The sequence below is a fragment of the Pseudorasbora parva genome, chromosome 20 (genome assembly GCF_024679245.1).
Source record: "Pseudorasbora parva isolate DD20220531a chromosome 20, ASM2467924v1, whole genome shotgun sequence".
Classification (NCBI taxonomy): domain Eukaryota; kingdom Metazoa; phylum Chordata; class Actinopteri; order Cypriniformes; family Gobionidae; genus Pseudorasbora; species Pseudorasbora parva.
Window position 1 is genome coordinate 3,251,182 of NC_090191.1, and position 20,567 is coordinate 3,271,748.

Genomic DNA, 20,567 nt, shown 5'->3' on the forward strand with positions numbered 1-20,567 from the left:
CCATTTCCTTCCAGTCTCTACTCTGGCATCTGCATCAGCCACTGTCCTCTCTCAATTTCATCACCAACCTTACCTTCACCTGCCTGTAGCCCAGGGTGATGGATTTCAGGGGTAGCTGGAGTGAGTTCCATCCATTCAGGCCAACAGCTGAGAAGCACCTTGGTAGGCCGAGCCATTTGCAAATTAAGTTGGCTTTTACCTCTATCCTACTTACAGCTGATGAGGTGATTTCACACTGCTTCAGAGGCCAGATCACCCTTGGGTACAGGGTGAAGTGATAACACCACACCTTGTACTTTCCAGGTAGCTGGCTTGCGTTGATCTTGGACAGGCCTTCTGACAACTGCCGAAGGATGATTTTTTTCCCCGATATCCTTGTCTGAGAGATCAAATGTATAAAGTCTTCCCAGGCTTCGGATGGGCTGATCCACGATGTGGCAGATGTCTTTCCCGCCCTTTCGCAATCAGAGGCTCCTTGACTTCTGTGGCTTGAACTTCATCCTCTTCTAATTAATCAGCTCATCCAGCCTTTTAAGCAGCCTGGATGTGCATGGGGCAGTTCTAAAAGGCAGGTTATGTCGTTCATATAGCTCCTTAGGGGCGGGAGCTTCTGGCCTGCTGGCAGCCGGACCCCACCCACCACCTGCCTTGCCCCGATTAGAATTGTCTCAAACGCTGCCACGAAGAGAATGGGGCAAATGGAGCATCCCATTGCAATTCCTTCTTCCAGTTTTTGCCAGCCAGTGGTGACTTTCTTCAATTCAAAGCACATGTACATGTCCTGGAAGTAGAGCGAAGGCAATGAGAAGGTGTGGCACTAACCCATAAGCATTGGCTAGGTCTAGCCATATGACATGCAGATCTTTCTTCTACCTCTTAGTGTTCTAGATCTGTTCCCAAATCATGGAAGCATGCTCTACACAGCAAGGGAACTGCTCGATGGTTTTAGCGTTTAGTTCTTTGGGAATAGAGACTGCCACTGCCCTCTGCCACTCAGATGGCCTAGGGGGTTGTTCCTTGCTGGGTCACTGTACTGAGTGTGGATGTGCTACTGCAGTTCTTTTTTTGAGATGTCCAGGGTTCTACTTGTCTTCTCTTCAGAGAGCCTGCGTGCATGCTGAAATGTTCTTCCTTCTTCTCAGTCTTCTGATGCGTTAGGAGGTTAGCAAGGCATCTTTTGATCTTATCCCAGAGAACTTTTAGGCCCTCCGTCTCAGACTCCTCTGCCTTCCTCCAATGCTTGTGGAGCTGCCTTCTGCTTGCCACCAGGTCATCTATCTCTTTCTCCCTCCTGCCCTTTGATCTTATTGTGGCTTCTCTGATGGTCACCTCACCTTACCTGTTGCTGCATTCTTCATTCAAGATTTCTCCAAACAGGTTTAGCTTGGCTACCATTGACCTGCATAGAGCTTTTTCCAGCTGTTCACTCCGATGTTCGTCCAGCTTTCTCCACTCCATCACACTTCTTCTTTCCCATGTGGCTGTGAAGTCTTCTCAAAATTGTTTTTTTTTTCAAGCCACACCCACACTTCCTTGGAATCTTCTCTTTTGCCAATATCCTTGTGCTCATTACCATGTGGTCCGTCCTTGTTGGCCCTTTTTTCATCCTGCCTCTCGGAGGGCCTTCGGGTTTTCTTTGTTTCTTTTTCGTAGTAGGCTTTGGGTGTCATCCTATTGGAAAACTAGAAGGTAGGGTCACCAGCCCACCTCTCCCAATGCAGTCTATCCTGCTGCCACCAGTCTCTCATGGTTGTCCTCCAGTCTTCCCTGGACTCCAACTGCTTTATTCACAGTAGCCACTGTCTCCAGAAATGTGTGTGTGTGTGTGTGTGTGTGTGTGTGTGTGTGTGTGTGTGTGTGTGTGTATATATAAACTAACCCTTTAAACTTTGCATCACAGGAAATATATTCAAATAGAAATGTTATTTTATATTTTAATAATATTTCACAATATTTTTTTGTAGTTCTAATTACAAATGCAGCCTTGGTGAGAAGAGACTTTTTTAAAAACATTTAAAAAAGTTCCGTTTTAAAACGTGTATATATATATATATATATATATATATATATATATATATATATATATATATATATATATATATATATATATATATATATATATATATAGGGAGTGCAGAATTATTAGGCAAGTTGTATTTTTGAGGATTAATGTTATTATTGAACAACAACCATGTTCTCAATGAACACAAAAAACTCATTAATATCAAAGCTGAATATTTTTTGGAAGTTTTAGTTTTTAGTTTTAGCTATTTTAGGGGGATATCTGTGTGTGCATGTGACTATTACTGTGCATAATTATCAGGCAACTTAACAAAAAACAAATTTATACCCATTTCAATTATTTATTTTTACCAGTGAAACCAATATAGCATCTCAACATTCACAAATATACATTTCTGACATTCAAAAACCAAACAAAAACAAATCAGTGACCAATATAGCCACCTTTCTTTGCAAGGACGAAGATGAACGAAGGTCTTACGGGTGTCCAACGACATGAGGGTGAGTAATTAATGAAATAATTTTCATTTTCGGGTGAACTAACCCTTTAATTTTGAGCATCATTACCTCAGTATGTATGTGTGTGTGTGTGTATATATATATATATATATATATATATATATATATATATATATATATATGCTCATGCAATGCTCAAATGCTCATTAAACAGCGATACCAAATGAATATAAATCTTATGCTCAATCTGCGTTTTTTAAGAAAGGAAAAGAACGTTGAAAAATAAGAGTAACTGAGATCTGTCATATTGCTTCAATGAGAAAAAATATAATATTCAGTTTTCCACCACAATTAATTAACTTATTTAATTAATTATAACTATTATATAGTATTGTATGCTTGTTTTATGAGTCTGTGGTCCTAAAAAAAGGTACAATATTTTGACAAATGTTCGCTGTTTTTAATACAACTTTTATATATATATATATATATATATATATATATATATATATATATATATATATATATATATATATATATATATATATATATGGGTCATTCCTGGGAATCGGTAATATTTCAACTTGGACTTTTTTAATTTTTGAACTACATATGATTACATCATTTCTAAATACCCCACATTATTAGGCACATATTAAACCTTCAAAAAGATAGGGCCCGTTTCCCATGACTTGATTCAAAATAGTTCCATGTGCCAGCTTTAAAATCCACGTTTGTGGATTTCTGTAGTAAAAAGCATGAAATTTCCTTTTTGTTTGTACTGTGTACAAGGTCCATCACTAAAAAAATGTAGGACAGAAACTTCTGGATGAGTAGCCTGAAGGTGGTCTAGCACAGGATCAAGATATTTCCAGATAGCTGGAGGACCTTTGTATCTAGAAGGGGAGACTGTGGTGAAGCACATGGGCTCTTGTTGCCCTACATGCATTACCCCATTGTGTAGAGTGGCTTGCTTATGTGAGGCCCCAAAGTGAACAGCTTGGATCTCTGATCCATATTTACAGACATAGTTCTCTGAAAAATCGATGTGGATCAATGCCTAATCTATTGGCAGGTTTTTTTTTAGCTCACCATTGTAGGCATATTGCTGTTTGATATTGAACAGGTGCTTCTTAAACTTGTGAATGTTGTTGTGAAGCAAATCTGTAAGGGTCTCCTGTTTACCCTCAATAGTTTTCTTGACAGTTATCTTTACTGTTGAATTCTTCTTCATGTGGTCAAATCAAGTTTAAGTGGACACATTACATCAAATATTTTATCTATAACAAAAATATGAGCTATGATTTTTGTAATTATATATTTAGTGAAATTAAATTTTTTAATTGAAATCATTGATTCAATTAAGTGAATAACTCAACCCTGTCACAACGTTTACAAACCCGAAATAATGACATATGTGACGGGGTTGAGTGTGATGGGGTTGAGGTTTTTTTGCTCAAAATGGCCACTGCTCTTAATGTGGTGTAGAAGAGTGGGCCACATGGCAGCCAATGAGATAAGTATATCATAGATTTTTATGGATTAAAATAACATTTTGAAAAGTCATCATTTTCCATCTTAATTGTATGTGATGGGGTTGAGTTGTTAAGCTTGACAGTACCCTCTCTGACTATAATACACCTACAAAAATGAATAAAAAGTGAGATATCACTCACCTTCTGCACCATGCTGTTGAAGAGAGCTAAATGATGCAACTTCCTGTGAATAATGTCACAAATGGGTGGAGTCTAAATTATTATGGGCGGAGAATGGTTGGCGTGACGGGGTTGAGTTCAGACTGAGGGACGTAACTTTATAAGTTGTTTTTTATCAAATATCTTGCATTTTTTATTTTTTTTATTTTCAGAAGCAAAGAATACAAATAAATACTTGCATTATTGCCGAAAATTATAGACACTGTGCACATTTTATTAATTATTTTCCAAGTACAAATTCAGCGAAGAACCTCAGGGACATGACAAAATGCTTGAAAAAAAATATTTAAATGCAATAATTATTTGTATTCATTATAAAGGACATACCAAAGTATTGTGAAAAGCTTTTAACATTTCATTTTGGTGAGCCACCACTTTCAAAAATCTAGGGGACTGAAATATTACAGAATCCCAGGAATGACCCATATATAAATAAAAACTGGTGTGTTTGGCCATGAACAGAATCTCACATATTAGATGTGGTTCAAATTCTTTCTTTGGTAGATTTTTTTTAGCACATTATCGAACAAAATGCATTTAAATATAAATAAAGAAAGCAAATTATGTGTTTTATTGTTTGTATGTGAATGTCTCTACACATCTGTGACTTGAGATCAGGACTTTTATTTTGTAGTGGAGATGTGACGTCATAAGGCTGCGCCGCGCTCCTGCATCTGTTGTGATTCTGCTGAAGAAAGGTTTGTGTTTTAAGCTTTTAAAGTGTTTAAATTAATACAAACTGTTCAGGCACTTTAACAATTTTAACAAGAACGGCTAAAAGGAATGTGTGATTATTGAATGCAACATTGTAATTCTTTATCTAACATTAATGAACGTTATTTTGTATGAGTATGAATGGGGCGTTTATAGCGCTTTCATACGTTATTGATGTTCACCCAAAGCGCTTTACACTCGTGTCAGGGTCTCTGCTCAACATCCTACAGTACATTTGTCTCTAAACTCTCTCTATACACTACCACAATTACATTATTGACATTTAAATGACTGACAGCCCAAATCCCTTTGGATTTCCAGTCCTCCAAATACAGACTTTCTGCCAAATACTGTCGTGAGGTAGGGCTGTAACAATTTGACCTAAAATCAAAACCTTGATAAATCGAACATTTTACCTCAATTACGATTAATGAATGATTATTTTGCCCTCATAGTTCACTGCTAAGTTTTGTTCATCTACTAAAGGTGGGACATTTTTTTAATGAAAAGGTACATTTCTTTGCAATTTTAAATTACTTGAAGGAAACAGCTTCCTTTCAGCAGTTACTGAATATGGGTCGTAACATTTCTTACAGATTCTGTTTGTTGTACATCATACAGATAAATTGGCACAGTAGGCCTACATTACATAAATTTAAATTTATCAATGAGAGCGATTATGTGTATGAATTTAGCCCTATTTGCATGGGACTAGTATCTGAATGGTGTGTTTAATATTATTATTAAAACTTTTATTAATGAAAAACATAACAACAGAACAGTACAATGACAAGCTCGCTTAAATGGGCGCTTTTACATTTAGCTTTGAAACTGAATCTTCCGCAGTAGGCTATACTGTCAGCTTCTCACTCAATAAATTAAATCTGACTCCTGCCGCCGGTCTTTGCTCAGTTCAGTTTTAATTGTGGCGTCTGTTTAGCCTAGAAATCTAGCCCAACCCTAGTGACAGCAAATTTAATCTGCCCGCGAGTGTCATCTAGCAACTCTCAATACCCTTCTGAGCTGTATTCCCCTAACTCTTGCCGGGCCAATCACATCGTGTATAGAGTCGGTGGGCGGGGCCATAATGACGACGGCCGAGTTGCGTTTGCGTGCTTCTAGTAAACACAGAAACTGGCGAACGGCGGTCTTTCGAATCAGCTTTGACTGCGACTCTGGAAGACTTGGAGTTAAGCTTTTCTCTGAGAAAAGAACAAAGAACGGCACTGAAGTCATTCTTAAAAAGGGAAGATGTGTTCGAGTTTAGCCGACCGGATACGGTGAATGTTTAATCAGTCAGCGAGCTCTCCTTCACCTTCGTTGCTCTGGTTGGTGTAGCGCTATCCTATCGCGTGCAGAGGGAGTTTGAAAGGCAACCGTTTATCCCGCCCCTCAGATTGAGCTGTCAATGGTGAGTTTCCAGACCAAACATCTTGATGTGGCTCTGGCTTGTCAGGCTAGCGTCTGTTCTCTAACTCAACAAAATAATTTTTATTATTATAAAACTATCAAAATGATTTTGATGACTGTTTCTGATTTCATACAGGTATAACTATAATGTAAAAACACTTGACATCATATCCGGGAGATAAGTCAGTAAATTCGAGTAAAATCACAGGCTTTGCTTATCCCGTGCGAATGTGTCACGCAAAACTCAGATGTGGGGGAGTAATTTCTAAATCACAGAGGTCCCTAGATAATACTAATCCCGTGTGAATAGGGCTTTAGTCACTGTTTCTATTAATTATGAAGCTGTGGTTTGTAGTTACCTCAAAGGTAGACAAATATATGCTATAATGGTTGACTTTCTAACCTACTTTAGTGATAATAAAGGACAGCGTTTAGTTTATGCGCGATCTGACTTCAGGGCGTGGTATAGCACCGCTTATAAGAACATTGATTAACTTTTCTCTGTAAAACAATAGTTCTGAGCATCCAGACTGTATAAACAAAGATAACTTTCTGTGCCTGCAAACTGATGTGACTGACAGGATGGAGTCACGTGACTAAAACCGAAATAACCGAGATGAGAAAATTATTACGTTTAGCGGTTATGGATCTCGGTTTCGATTACTTTTCGATTAATCGCCCAGCCTTATGGTGAGGTGTGAGTGTGACGTTATGTTAGGACAATAGTTTCCATTAGAGCAGCTCTCAGCCTTGAAAAACAAAAGTTTAACTGGTAACAAAGTAACACGCAGCTTAGAAAATAGTGTATTCCACCCAGTTTGTTAAAGATTGCATTGGGGACAATAAACTAAAAAGAGTGGCAAATTTAATTGAAGGATTTTAATCATTTAAATTTCAGAACACCAGTCGTAATGTCCAAATCCCCAAATGTCCAATAATCTCCTTTTCAAAATTCAAAATCGCTTCCAAAAATGGTTTCGTTGGAGATTTCAGCCTTCTCTCTGTCAGCTGTTGGTTTCACCCTTTTCTCTGTAGGAGTTTTACTTAAGCCCCTTTCACACTGCGATTCCGGCAAACACACGGATAATGCGACCCGGCATTTGTTCCCGGGCCGCTAGATTTGGTCCATTCACACTGCCAGCGAAATACCGTAATATGAGCGCTTTCACACACAACCCGTAACGGTCCCGGGTCGAGTTGACACGTGACATCCTGATGTGACGGATAACGGCGAGCGATCTCAGCTTCAGCGCGGATAGTAAGGAGCTCCGTGGTCTCGACTTGTGTCCAGTTTGCGCACATTTCTGCTTGTTTAATTTTAGTTTCTTTTGTATACGAACACTCTCTGCGTTTAAAACACCGACTAGCTCTTCTGGCACTGCAGATTTTTGTTATTGAAAAACAAGCTCTAGGAGTCGCACGATAACTACGCACACGCTGCGGCATTAGTTTTGGCTTTTGTTCACACAGCGCTCGTCCCGGGTCGAATCCCGCAATGTTACTAAGTCCCCGACCCGGGTCGAATTCGGTAATCAATCCCGGGACGTGGTTGCTTTCACACAGAAGGCGACCCGGCAATGTTCCGGGAATATTGCGGGTCCGACGTGCAGTGAACGTGAAAGGGGCTTTGGTCTTGAAGGACAGGAGCACCCTCTTTTATTTTGAACAGAAACCTTCATTGCGTAGTCGTCATGCTCCTTATCTCTGGCCTCAACTTTCTTTTAAATATTAGGTGTCATATCTTTACCTTTGGAGTCTAGTTTTAGTTTGACATAAAACAGTTGAAATTACTCACTTTAAGCAAACTTTTGGGAACAACTATCACAAGCACGACCGCTCAACCCGCCATCTTTGCACCGCCCCTATTCAACTGAATCACACAGGATGATTCACTGAGTCGACTCACTCGATTCACCTCAAACACTGACGACTCCTGCTGGTCAAAACACTGTAAATGCACCGAGAAAAACAACCGTTTATAATGACAACTTCTGCAAACCAACTGCTAAAGTTTTCATTGAACGGTAATCTACTTTATATAAACTAAACTGCCGTATTTCCTCAAATAAAAGCCTGTAGTCAATTAAACGCCGGGCCTCTGATTGTGGCCGAGGGTGTGGTCAGCACAAACAAATAAAAGCCGGAGGAAAATGAGTGGATAATCTCCTAAATGCCGTTAATTTAATGTGAAACCATCCTGATGCCACGCGCCCGATGCGAGTCATGACAGTGCGACACACACTAATCCTGGTCTCTTCTGTAGTTAACCTAAAAACTTTACAGGGATTGCTTTGTAAATTAAACTGAGAACATAACGGATGCATGTGCCATTATAGGCTACTGTAGTCTATGAGAGATGCGACGTCTACAAAGGCAGGCTACAAATGTTGATCTTCACAATGCGTGCGCCTCAATCTGCTCTGTCAGTAGTCAGGGCACTGATCAGGGAGTCAGCCCATTGACTTACCGGTATGTCCTGATCAGTGCCGTGACTACTGATATTAAGACGCACCTAATATTAGCCTCTCGTCTCTTTTATGTCTTAAGGGTGTCGCACCCAAGCCTCTAATCTCAGCTCCGCGCAGCCCCGTCTCACGCATTATTTATACTTTCGCCCGTCTCCGCTCTGCGAGCCTCCGCTGACTGTGCACGCTCCTCCCCAAACTGACGAGGCGTTTATACTCGACGCGCTCGCTGTTGTGCTATTGTTTGAAACGACAGAGGGCGATTCGGAGTAATTGTTCTATAAACCAACGCATCGAGAAAAAGTGGGCTTACGTGCACAGGTGATATTTATTTTAGTACATTTCACCAAAAACCACACTACAAAAGAATCGTGTAAAACTCAGTAAACCTTGGCTTGATATTATTACTTGTGACATGAGAACAAAATATGCACTAAATTAACGATCTCTTAAATATTTCCTAATTTCACTAAACTTTAATGTTGGGATTTATTTATTATTTATTTATTTTAAAATGGCTTATTTCTACTTTTGTAGGCTCATTCAGTAAATATAAGCACCTAATTTGTATGTGCAAACTGGGGCCGGTGTGATGAGACGTCATGCTCGGCTAGATTCGCCGAGAACTCGTTCATCTTCGGATGCGGAGCTGCGCGCGGAATTACAAAAAATGCGTATTATTTTGTAGTATGGTGATATTTTTGCAAATGTTTCTTAAATAAATCAATGTTATTTGTCCACTGGAACAATCACTTTAAACTGAAAATGGTTTACTTAAAGCAATTATATTTCAAACAGATGGAATTAGAAATACAGGCCTGCCCCTAATAAAAGCCTGCTTCAAACAAAAGCCGGTTCCCATCGGCAGTTCAGGTAAATAAAGGCCCCGGTCTTTATTTGAGGAATTACGGTATGTCTAAAATGAGCCTACTATATAGTTTTTAAGCTAGTTTTGAGTGTTTTTAAGTCCATTAACTTTCTCTTACTCTCTTACCAGTGACTGAACTAGAGCTGAATGAGACACACAGAGATTTAGTTTTGATGTTTTTCTTTCTGTTAATTATTCTCATCTTAAACAGGACAAACACACTGAAAAACTCCTGGTGAAGCGACTGAGATCCACGTGTTAGAAAGATGGAGTTTATTAAAGAGGAGAGTGAAGACCTGAAGATTGAAAATGTACTCAGTTTGAAACATGAAGAAACTGAGACACAAACAAAGATGGCGTTTATTAAAGAGGAAAGTGAAGACGTGAAGATTCAAGAAACATTGCGAATCAAACATGAAGAAATTGAGACACAAACAGGTTGGTTTCATTCTCAAAGCTGAACTATTCATATATTCAGATTAACTATTAATTTTGACTCGCCTGTTTCTTAAAAATGGTTTAACCTCTTAGGATCGTCAGACTACTGATTAGAATCGATATTTAATTGAAAAGGACATTATTGATTACTCTAACTTAAAGCACACAGACTTTTTTGTCCGTCTCCGTACCACAATATCTCGCTAGACTAAACTGTGACGAGATTTCTCGTCAAGGTGAAAAGCTGTCTCGTCATATAGAGTGTGAGGGTGAAGTTTATATTACGCCTCAACTCTAGTTTTGCTTTTTATAGAAATAAAAACAATTGAATTCAGGTGGATAATCATAACAGTCGCTTTAATTCCATCAGTTCATCTAGAACGAGTTGTTCCCAGCAGTGATCGCGTAACAAGAAGACAAGCGTTTGTTATGAATGTGTTACGTGTTAGTGAAGCGCTCGCATTGAGCTGTTGTGTTACATGTTAGTGGACTAGATCGTGGTGGAGGATCCCTTGCGCAGCAAAACCGCCAGACTTATATTTTAAACTGCACGTTTAGCACCACCGCACCCTAATCACAGAGTATAGCACGATCGCGAAATATAAAGTGAAAGTAAACGGGAACGCGCATTCAAACGCGATTTCAATACGTTACCGCTGTTTGAAAGCAACTCCCTGAGGTACGCGAATATCTCCCAATATGAAAACTCTATTTGTAGTTAACCATCTCTTATCTCTGTATCATGCTTGAAGAAAATTGCTCTCTATTTGCACTTTGAATATTGAGTACTTTGATTATGGTTATTGTTTGCAACGAGATCTATGATCTATGCATCTATGATCAATTTGTAGGAAGCAGTTTAATTAGGAGGTCAAAAGAAGCTTGTGCAGTTCTAAGGTCTGAAGAGAAAATCATACAGGAAATAATACAATACGGCTGTCTTTTATGATAATTCATGCTCAGAACGAAGCCTAGAAATGAAATGCCATTAATTACAAGATGATTAGTTAAAACATTTCAAATGCACCTGCAAACTATTTTTAATTTCTAGTCATGTATTTCATCATTGTGGATTTCTTAAAAATACTATGCAAAAATCTTGTCTCGTCTCGTGAGATTAGTGTCTCGTCACACCCCTATCTGATCTGAAAGATGAGTGCTGCGTTTATTATGCTAATATCTTGAGTGTTAAATTTAAAAAATAAATAAAAGTACAAACACGCCCACTCCCATCAAGCATTCACACGTTCAAATGAACCGCACTAACAGAGCAATCGCACCAGGGTTCGTTTTAATCAAACCAAACATGCCAAGTGTGAAAGCACACTAAGATTTTACAAACCCGATTCCAAAAAAGTTGGGACACTGTACAAATTGTGAATAAAAAAGGAATGCAATAATTTACAAATCTCTTAAACTTATTATATTCACAATGGAATATACACTAACCTAAAGGATTTTTAGGAACACCTGTTCAATTTCTCATTCATGCAATTATCTAATCAACCAATCACATGGCAGTTGCTTCAATGCATTTAGGGGTGTGGTCCTGATCAAGACAATCTCCTGAACTCCAAACTGAATGTCAGAATGGGAAAGAAAGGTGATTTAAGCAATTTTGAGTGTAGCATGGTTGCTGATGCCAGACGGGCCGGTCTGAGTACTTCAGCATCTGCTCAGTTACTGGGATTTTCACGCACAACCATTTCTAGGGTTTACAAAGAATGATGTGAAAAGGGAAAAACATCCAGTATGCAGCAGTCCTGTGTGCGAAAATCCCTTATTGATGCTAGAGGTCAGAGGAGAATGGGCTGACTGATTCAAACTGATAGAAAAGCAACTTTGACTGAAATAACCACTTGTTACAACCGAGGTATGCAGCAAAGCATTTGTAGCGGATGGACCACACACAACCTTGAGGCGGATGGGCTACAACAGCAGAAGACCCCACCGGGTACCACTCATCTCTACCACAAATCGGAAAAAGAGGCTACCATTTGCACGAGCTCACCAAAATTGGACAGTTGAAGACTGGAAAAATGTTCCTGGTCTGATGAGTCTCGATTTCTGCTGAGACATTCAGATGGTAGCGTCGGAATTTGGCGTAAACAGAATGAGAACATGGATCCATCATGCCTTGCTACCACTGTGCAGGCTGCTGGTGGTGGTGTAATGGTGTGGGGGATGTTTTCCACTTTGCCACAGTCCATTTTAAATGATTCTTGGCCCAAAGAAAACACCTGCACTTCTGGATCATGTTTAGATATGGCTTCTTTTTAAACCTATAGAGTTTTAGCCAGCAACAGTGAATGGCATGGAGGATTGTGTTCACAAACAATGTTTTCTGGAAGTATTCCTGAGCCCATGTTGTGATTTCCATTAGAGTAGCATTCCTGTATGTGATGCAGTGCCATCTGCAAAGGGCCCAACGATTTTTCAGATTCTTTGAATCTTTGGATGATATTATGCACTGTAGGTGATGATAATTGGCAAAGTGTTTGAAGTTTTCTTTGAGAAACTCCTTTCTGATATTGCTCCAGCATTGGGGGAATTGGTGATCCTCTGCCCATTTTGACTTCTGAGAGACACTGGCACTCTGAGAGGCTCTTTTTATACCCAGTCATGTTGCCAATTGACCTAATAAGTTGCAAATTGGTCCTCCAGCTGTTACTGATATATTTACATTTAACTTTTCTGGCCTCGTATTGCTACCTGTCCCGACTTTTTTGGAATGTGTAGCTCTCATGAAATCCAAAATGAGCCAATATTTGGCATGACATTTCAAAATGTCTCACTTTCAACATTTGATATGTTATCTACACTCACCTAAAGGATTATTAGGAACACCATACTACTACTTTTTTTGACTCCCTTTCACCTTCATAGCTGCCTTCATTCTACGTGGCATTGATTCAACAAGGTGCTGAAAGCATTCTTTAGAAATGTTGGCCCATATTAATAGGATAGCATCTTGCAGTTGATGGAGATTTGTGGGATGCACATCCAGGGCACGAAGCTCCCGTTCCACCACATCTCAAATATGCTCTATTGGGTTGAGATCTGGTGACTGTGGTGCCATTTTAGTACAGTGAACTCATTGTCATGTTCAAGAAACAAAAATGAAATGATTCAAGCTTTGTGACATGGTGCATTATCCTGCTGGAAGTAGCCATCAGAGGATGGTGATCAAAAGGGATGGACATGGTCAGAAACAATGCTCAGGTAGGCCGTGGCATTTAAATGCCTAATTGGCACTAAGGGGCCAAAAGTGTGCCAAGAAAAATGTTCTGTGGTCAGACAAATCAAAATGTTATTTTTTGGAAAACTGGGACGCCATGTCATCCGGACTAATGAGGACAAGGAAAACCCAAGTTGTTATCAGAGCTCAGTTCAGAAGCTTGCATCTCTGATGGTATCTAAGTTCTAGAACAATATATGCTCCAATCCAGACGTCATCTCTTTCAGGAAAGACCTTGCATTTTCCAACATGACAATGCCAGACCACATACTGCATCAATTACAACATCATAGCTGCATAGAAGAAGGATCCGGCACTGAAATGGCCAGCCTGCAGTCCAGATCTTTCACCCATAGAAAACATTTGGTGCATCATAAAGAGGAAGATGCGACAAAGAAGACCTTAGACAGTTGAGCAACTAGAAGCCTGTATTAGACAAGAATGGGACAACATTCCTATTCCTAAACTTGACCAACTTGTCTCCTCAGTCCCCAGACGTTTGCAGACTGTTATAAAAAGAAGAGGGGATGCCACACAGTGGTAAACATAACCTTGTCCAAACCTGTTTGAGATGTGTTGATGCCATGAAATTTAAAATCAACATTTTGTAGTGTCCCAACTTGTTTGGCATTAGGTTTGTACTCTAGGATCATTGTCCAACAAATTGTTTATTTTTTTAGAAAGTCCTGACTCATGTCTGAGTCAGGTGTAGTTTATGCTTAAAAGTATATTCATCTGCCAAAAGTCATTTTTGTTTGTTCAAATAGACTGTATGTTCTGAAACAGTTCTTAAACTCTTCAAGAAGTGTTTGAGCAGATAATTATTCTTAGTAGTCTTGAATGCTTTAATCCATCGCTCAAATAATATACCCTTCTCTCGAGCAAATTCAACATATGTTGAACACTTAACTATAATCCTCAAGTACTTCATCCAAGTGGATGCTGCACAATGGTGGTGGTTGAGGAGAGACCCCTGAAATGAGTGTGAAGCGCTTTAGGTGTACAGTAGTACATTTGAAAGCGCTATATAAATGCCTCATTCATTCATTCATTCATTCATTCATTCATACTTGCCCATTTGAACAAAGAATGACATTCTTTACTACTTTGCAATGAACAAAGCAAAGCAAGGCAATTTGATTAGTATAGCACATTTCATACGCAGTGGCAATTCAAAGTAGACCCACATCAAGATGTTTTGTCTGGAAACTCATCATTGACAGCCCAATCTGAGGGGCAGGATAAATGGTTGTCTTTAATACTTCCTCTGCACGCAGTAGGATAGAGCTACAACTGACCAGAATAACAGAGAAGCGGAGCTAGTTGATAGATTAAACTTTCGCCGTATTTGGTCAGCAAAACTCAGAACACAGCTTCCCTTTTTAAGAATGACTTCAGTGCTGTTCTTTGTTCTTTTCTCAGAGAAAAGCTTAACTCCAAGTCTTCCAGAGTCGCGGTCCAAGCTGATTCAAAAGAGCGCTGTTCGCCAGCTTCTGTGTTTACTAGTAGCACGCAAGCGCGACTCTGTCGTCATTGTGTTAAGCCCCGCCCACTGACTCTATACACGATGTGATTGGCCTGACCAGAGTTTGGTTTTTACAGCTCAGGAGTGTATTGAGAATTGCTAGATGACACTCGTGGCAGATTAGATTTGCTGCCGCTAAGGTGCGTTTAGATTTCTAGGCTAAATTCAAAGTGCTTTACATAGAAATTAATTAAAATAGTGAGAGCATGCATAAGAAATAAGAATACTGAAGATAGTTTTGGCACATCCAGTTGTTAACTTCATCAATGCATTTGCACAGGAAGTCAATGGGGATGTAGTCATTCGTTGATAGTGCTAAGAATTGACCATTATGACACTCCACATGTCATGGATGTCCACTCAGACTTATGGTCTCCTATACTCAGATAATAACCTCTCCCTTCTAAGTATGACCTGAACCATTTGAGGACCATCCCAGAAAGCTTGACCCAGTTTTACAGCCTGTCAAGAAGTATGGTGTGGTCAACAGTGTCGAATTCAGCACTGAGGTCCAGTAGAACCAGAATTGATGTTTTGACTGTATCAAAATTTAAGCGAATATCATTTATAATCTTTATGAGCGCTGTCTCTGTGCTGTGATGCGGTCGAAAACCAGATTTAAAAAATGGTCAAAGTATCCGTTGGAACTTAATTTGTTCAGCTGATTGAAAACAACTTTTTCAATTGTCTTGCCTATGAAGGGGAAATTGGAGATTGTCTGTAGTTGCTCAATATGGAGTTATTTTTCAGGAGAGGCTTAGCTACTGTGGTTTTGGAAAAGTCCTTTAGAGAAGTGAGGAGTTTAGCACTTTTAGGAGATATAAGTGGCTTCTAAACAGTTAAACACACTTTTGAATAAATAAGTGTGTCAAGGGCGCAGGTTGATGTTTTAAGGTGCTGTACTGTTTCTTCAAATATTTTACCGTCAATTGCTTCAAAATCAGACATTGTAACTTTCTGAGGTTCTGAAAAGGTGAAACAAAGGTGATTATTCTATGCCACATTAACCCAATTTAATCCCAAATTTTTTCTTGCAATTTGGGAACATGCAATTTATTCTTTAGACCTCCCTTACACAAACTTTATGCCACCTTTGATTTTATGTTGGTTAAGTTACTGAAATACTAGGTTTTTATACCCAGTCACAATAGTGACAGGTGGGAAACAGCATAGTCAGAATTCACACAAATTATTCAATTAGACCTACAGTCCCTGACAAAAGTCTTGTCGCTTGTGTACAAATTGACCTAAAGTGCCGCTGAAATATATTTCTAATCAAGATATTTTTACAAGAAATGGCTCATTTTAATCCCACCAGCTTTTGTGATAATGTTTCAGTGAAAAACTAAACTTTCAAAAAGTATTCTAATATTCACAGCTTGGTAAAGCCCATTGAGTCCATTTTTGCAAAGACATAAGTGTTGTCACCTTGTCATATGAGCTTCCCCTGTGACTAATAATGGATCAATTAGGTCTCAAGTGTGTATAAAAAGAACCCAAGTACGCTAGACCTTCACATCAACTGCAACTAGACCTCTACAAACATGCCTAAGATTCACCCTGAGACTAAAGTTTATCAAGAGGCAGACGACCAGATCCACTGCTGATGTGGCAGACACCTTCAATGTGTCTCAGCGTCAAGTACAGAGGATTAAAAAAAAGATTTGAAGAGACTGGAGACGTTTTTGACAAGCCCAGGTCAGGCAGAACCCACAAGACAACTGCTTAAGAGGACCGTTTGTTGGCTCAAAAATCCAAGGCCAGCCCATTTTCCACTGCAGCAGAGCTCCAGGAGACCTGGTCACCTGAAGTCTCTGTGTCAACCAGAACAGTTTGTAGGATTCTGCCTCGAAATGGCCTCCATGGTTGAATCAGTGCCCAGAAGCCAGCACTAAACAAAATACAATTGAAAAACCGTGTGATTTGCCAATGCCCACAGCCTGCTAAAAGGATGGACGCTGGAAAAGTGGCAGAAGGTGGATTTTTCAGATGAATCTTCAGTTGAATTACACCACAGTCGCCGCAAATATTGCAGGAGACCTACTGGAGCCAGAATGGATCCGAGATTCACCCAGAAAACAGTGAAGTTTGGTGGCGGAAAAATCATGGTCTGGGGTTACATCCAGTATGGGGGTGTGCGAGAGATCTGCAGGGTGGAAGGCAACATCAATAGTCTAAAATACCAAGAAATCTTAGCTACCTCTTATTCTCAACCATAAAAGAGGCAAAATTATGCAGCAGGACGGTGCTCCATCGCATACTCCCATCTCCACATCAAAGTTCCTCAAGGCGAAGAAGATCAAGATGCTCCAGGATTGGCCAGCCCAGTCACCAGACATGAACATCATTGAGCATATGTGGGGTAGGATGAAAGAGGACGCATGGAAGACGAAACCAAAGAATATTGATGAACTCTGGGAGGCATGCAAGACTGCTTTCTTAGCTATTCCTGATGACTTCATCAATAAATTGTATGAATCCTTGCCAAACCGCATGGATGCAGTCCTTCAAGCTCATGGAAGTCATACAAGATATTAAATTTGGATCTCACAGCACCACAACTTAATTTGCTGACATATTTTTGTATTTGCAGTAAATTTGTTCAATTTCTGTATAGGCGACAAAACTTTTGTCTTGCCAAAATTTGACCTTTCTGTCTTGATTAAATGATAAATATTTCTTCTGTGAAAATTATTTATTTCAGTGCATTAAACATCATTTGGGAGGGTTTTAGCTTTTCACATGAGCTATTTCTAACACCAATTGATTAATTAAAAGTCAGGTTAATATCAGGTATTTCTACAAAATAGATAAGCGACAAGACTTTTGTCAGGGACTGTATTTACACATTTAAAACTTAAAATAACAGTAACATATCCAACATATAAGAATGAGATATGATTAGAAAGAGAGTTCATATGAATAACGCAGAACGACATAGAGGGGACATATTCTGTGTTATACCCCTGGTCACAATTGTGTAAATGTAAATTAATTTATCTGCAGCCTGACAACAGAATTAACTATACATTAATGTCATTTCAATATACATGTATAGATAACCCTTTCAAAAGCTTTCAGCTATTCAAAAATTTACTTTTTCCTGAACATGATTTCTGCCGGAGTCTTAAACCCGATTCTTTTCCACCGGCTGTGAGGTGAAAACTAGGGGTGTAACGATTCGTTTTAACAACAATTCGATTCGACTGAAATAAATCAGTCACACTGATTTAAATTTTTGGCAAAAAAGTTACTGAATCGATTTCAAGTCACTGAATCGTTTCGGATCATATTGTTTTAAATGAACCAATATCGTCCTTAAATCGTATCGATAACCTCAAATCGTGATACGAATCAAATCGTTGTTAAAACGAATCGTTATACCCTAGTGAAAACCACATGTCCCAAGATTCTGTGATAGAGCTTGCCATCATCAAACTATGCCTTTGTTTTGAATAGGTTACCTCTAGTGGACGGAAAAGTAGTGCACCTTTAATAAAAACAGAGTAATAATCAAAATTATTATTCAGGGAAAACAATTAGACTTTATTTATTCAATTAGTCACATTTATTTTATTTGATGGAGTGATTAGGGATAATGAGTAGGGGGATTGTGTCTAAATGCTGCTAAATGTGTCTGTCATGTTACGCCATTAAACTTGCATTTGTCTCTGTTAACTTTAGGCCTAATGCCGCTGAAAGAGGAGTGTCAAGAATTAAATGAAAAGGAAGAGAAAGATCACTATAAGAATGATTTCATAACTGAAGAAAAAGATGTTAGTTTCTCACAGACTAAAAAGACGTCCACACCAAAAAGAGCTCCGAAGTCAGGAACTAGAACTTTCACCTGCCCTCAGTGTGACAAGAGTTTCAGTCAACATGGAGACCTTAAAGTCCACATGAGAATTCACACTGGAGAGAAGCCTTTCACCTGCCAACAGTGTGGAAAGAGTTTCACTAAAAAAGGAAACCTTCAGTCACACATGATAAGTCACACTGGTGACACCCCCTACATCTGCCAACTGTGTGGAAAGACTTTCACTGGAAATGGAAACCTTAAAAAACACATGGTAATTCACACTGGAGAGAAGCCATTCCCATGCCCTCATTGTGAAAAGAGTTTCACAGAAAAAGGAAACCTTAAAGTCCACATGAGGGTTCACAATGGAGAGAAACCGTATTCCTGCGAAGAGTGTGGAAAGACTTTCACTCAAGGAGACAACCTTAAAGTTCACATGAGAAGTCACACTGGAGAGAAGCCATTTTCCTGCCAACAGTGTGGAAAGAGTTTTACTCAAGGTGACACCCTTAAAATCCACATGAAAATTCACACTGGAGAGAAGCCGTTCAAATGCCCTCAGTGTGGAAAGACCTTCACTGGAAAAGGGAGTCTTAGAGTTCACCTGAGAGTTCACACCGGAGAGACTCCTTTCACTTGCCCACAGTGTGGAAAAACGTTCACTGAAAACAAACGGCTTAAAGTCCACATGAGAGTTCACACGGGAGAGAAGCCGTTCAAATGCCCTCAGTGTGAAAAGAGTTTCACTGAAAAAGAGAGTTTTAGAGTTCACCTGAAAGTTCACACTGGAGAGAGCCGTTACCCATGCCAACAGTGTGGAAAAACTTTCAATCAGAACGAAACCCTTAAGGTTCACATGAGAATTCACACTGGAGAGAAGCCTTACGCCTGCCAAGAGTGTGGAAAGAGCTTCAGTTGTAAAGGAAACCTTAAAGTCCACATGAGAGTTCACACCGGAGAGAAGCCTTACACCTGCCAACAGTGTGGAAAGATTTTTAAATATAAAAAAACATTTAATACCCACATGAAAATTCACACTAGAGAGCAGCCAACAACGTGATTAGTGTAGAAAGTTTCAGATATAAAGTAGACCTTTATTGCCACATGAAGATTCACTAAAGAGAGAACTGTTTTATATGTTGTTAGTGTGGAAGGATATTCCACACATTAGGACAGGGGTCCCCAATCTCGGTCCTGGAGGGACAGAGTTTAGCTCCAACCCCAAGCAAACACACCTGAAACACATATAAAGGCATTGATTAGCATTGGTTACTTGTTTCAGGTGTGTTTGATTGGGGTTGGAGCTAAACTCTGCAGGGCAGTGGCCCTCCAGCACCGAGATTGGGGACCCCTGCATTAGGATATAAGGTTGTCACTTATCTCTCCTTTTTTCAGTTAGATTTAGAGGGCATTGAAAAGTTTGACTTCCTTCCTTTTATTACTTTATTTGGCCCCACCTGCATCCCTTCTTCCTCCCTGTTGGTTGTATTGTACATCTCTGTAAATACTGTACATATCATCTATAATCTATTTTTGTTATCTTCATTAATATTTTTTTTAACTTACTACCTTATGTACTCCTCTATCTGTTTGTTGTACAACACTCAACTGGCCTTGTGGTCCGTTGTACAGCTTATTAATTGTATGTATATAATTGTTACCATTTAGCATTTTTTTTAAATTTTGTCAATAGAACCTCAACTAGTTTTCAATCAATTTTGTATTTTCAACCAAACGGTTGTGCGCGTTGAGAGCATGAGACCCCATTGTTCTCCCATCGATATATTCCGTTCTAATGCCACAAGTAATACTTTAATAAAATTGCCTGTTTAAAGTTTCCACTGTTTCTTGATGGTTTATAGAATAATTACTCCGAGTTGCCCTCCTGTCGTTTCAGAGATAGCACATAATATA

The 20,567-nt window shown here is 39.2% G+C and overlaps 1 protein-coding gene across 1 annotated transcript in view; it reads left to right on the top strand.

The window, feature by feature from the left end:
- Window positions 1-20,567, top strand: part of LOC137049971 (zinc finger protein 721-like) — a 51,198-nt gene extending 30,631 nt beyond the window's left edge. Inside the window, exons 8-9 of the mRNA XM_067428720.1 lie at window positions 9,903-10,091; window positions 18,539-20,567. Coding sequence (XP_067284821.1) covers window positions 9,903-10,091; window positions 18,539-19,713 — 1,364 coding nt within the window. The 3' untranslated portion in view covers window positions 19,714-20,567. The remainder of the gene's footprint in view (window positions 1-9,902; window positions 10,092-18,538) is intronic.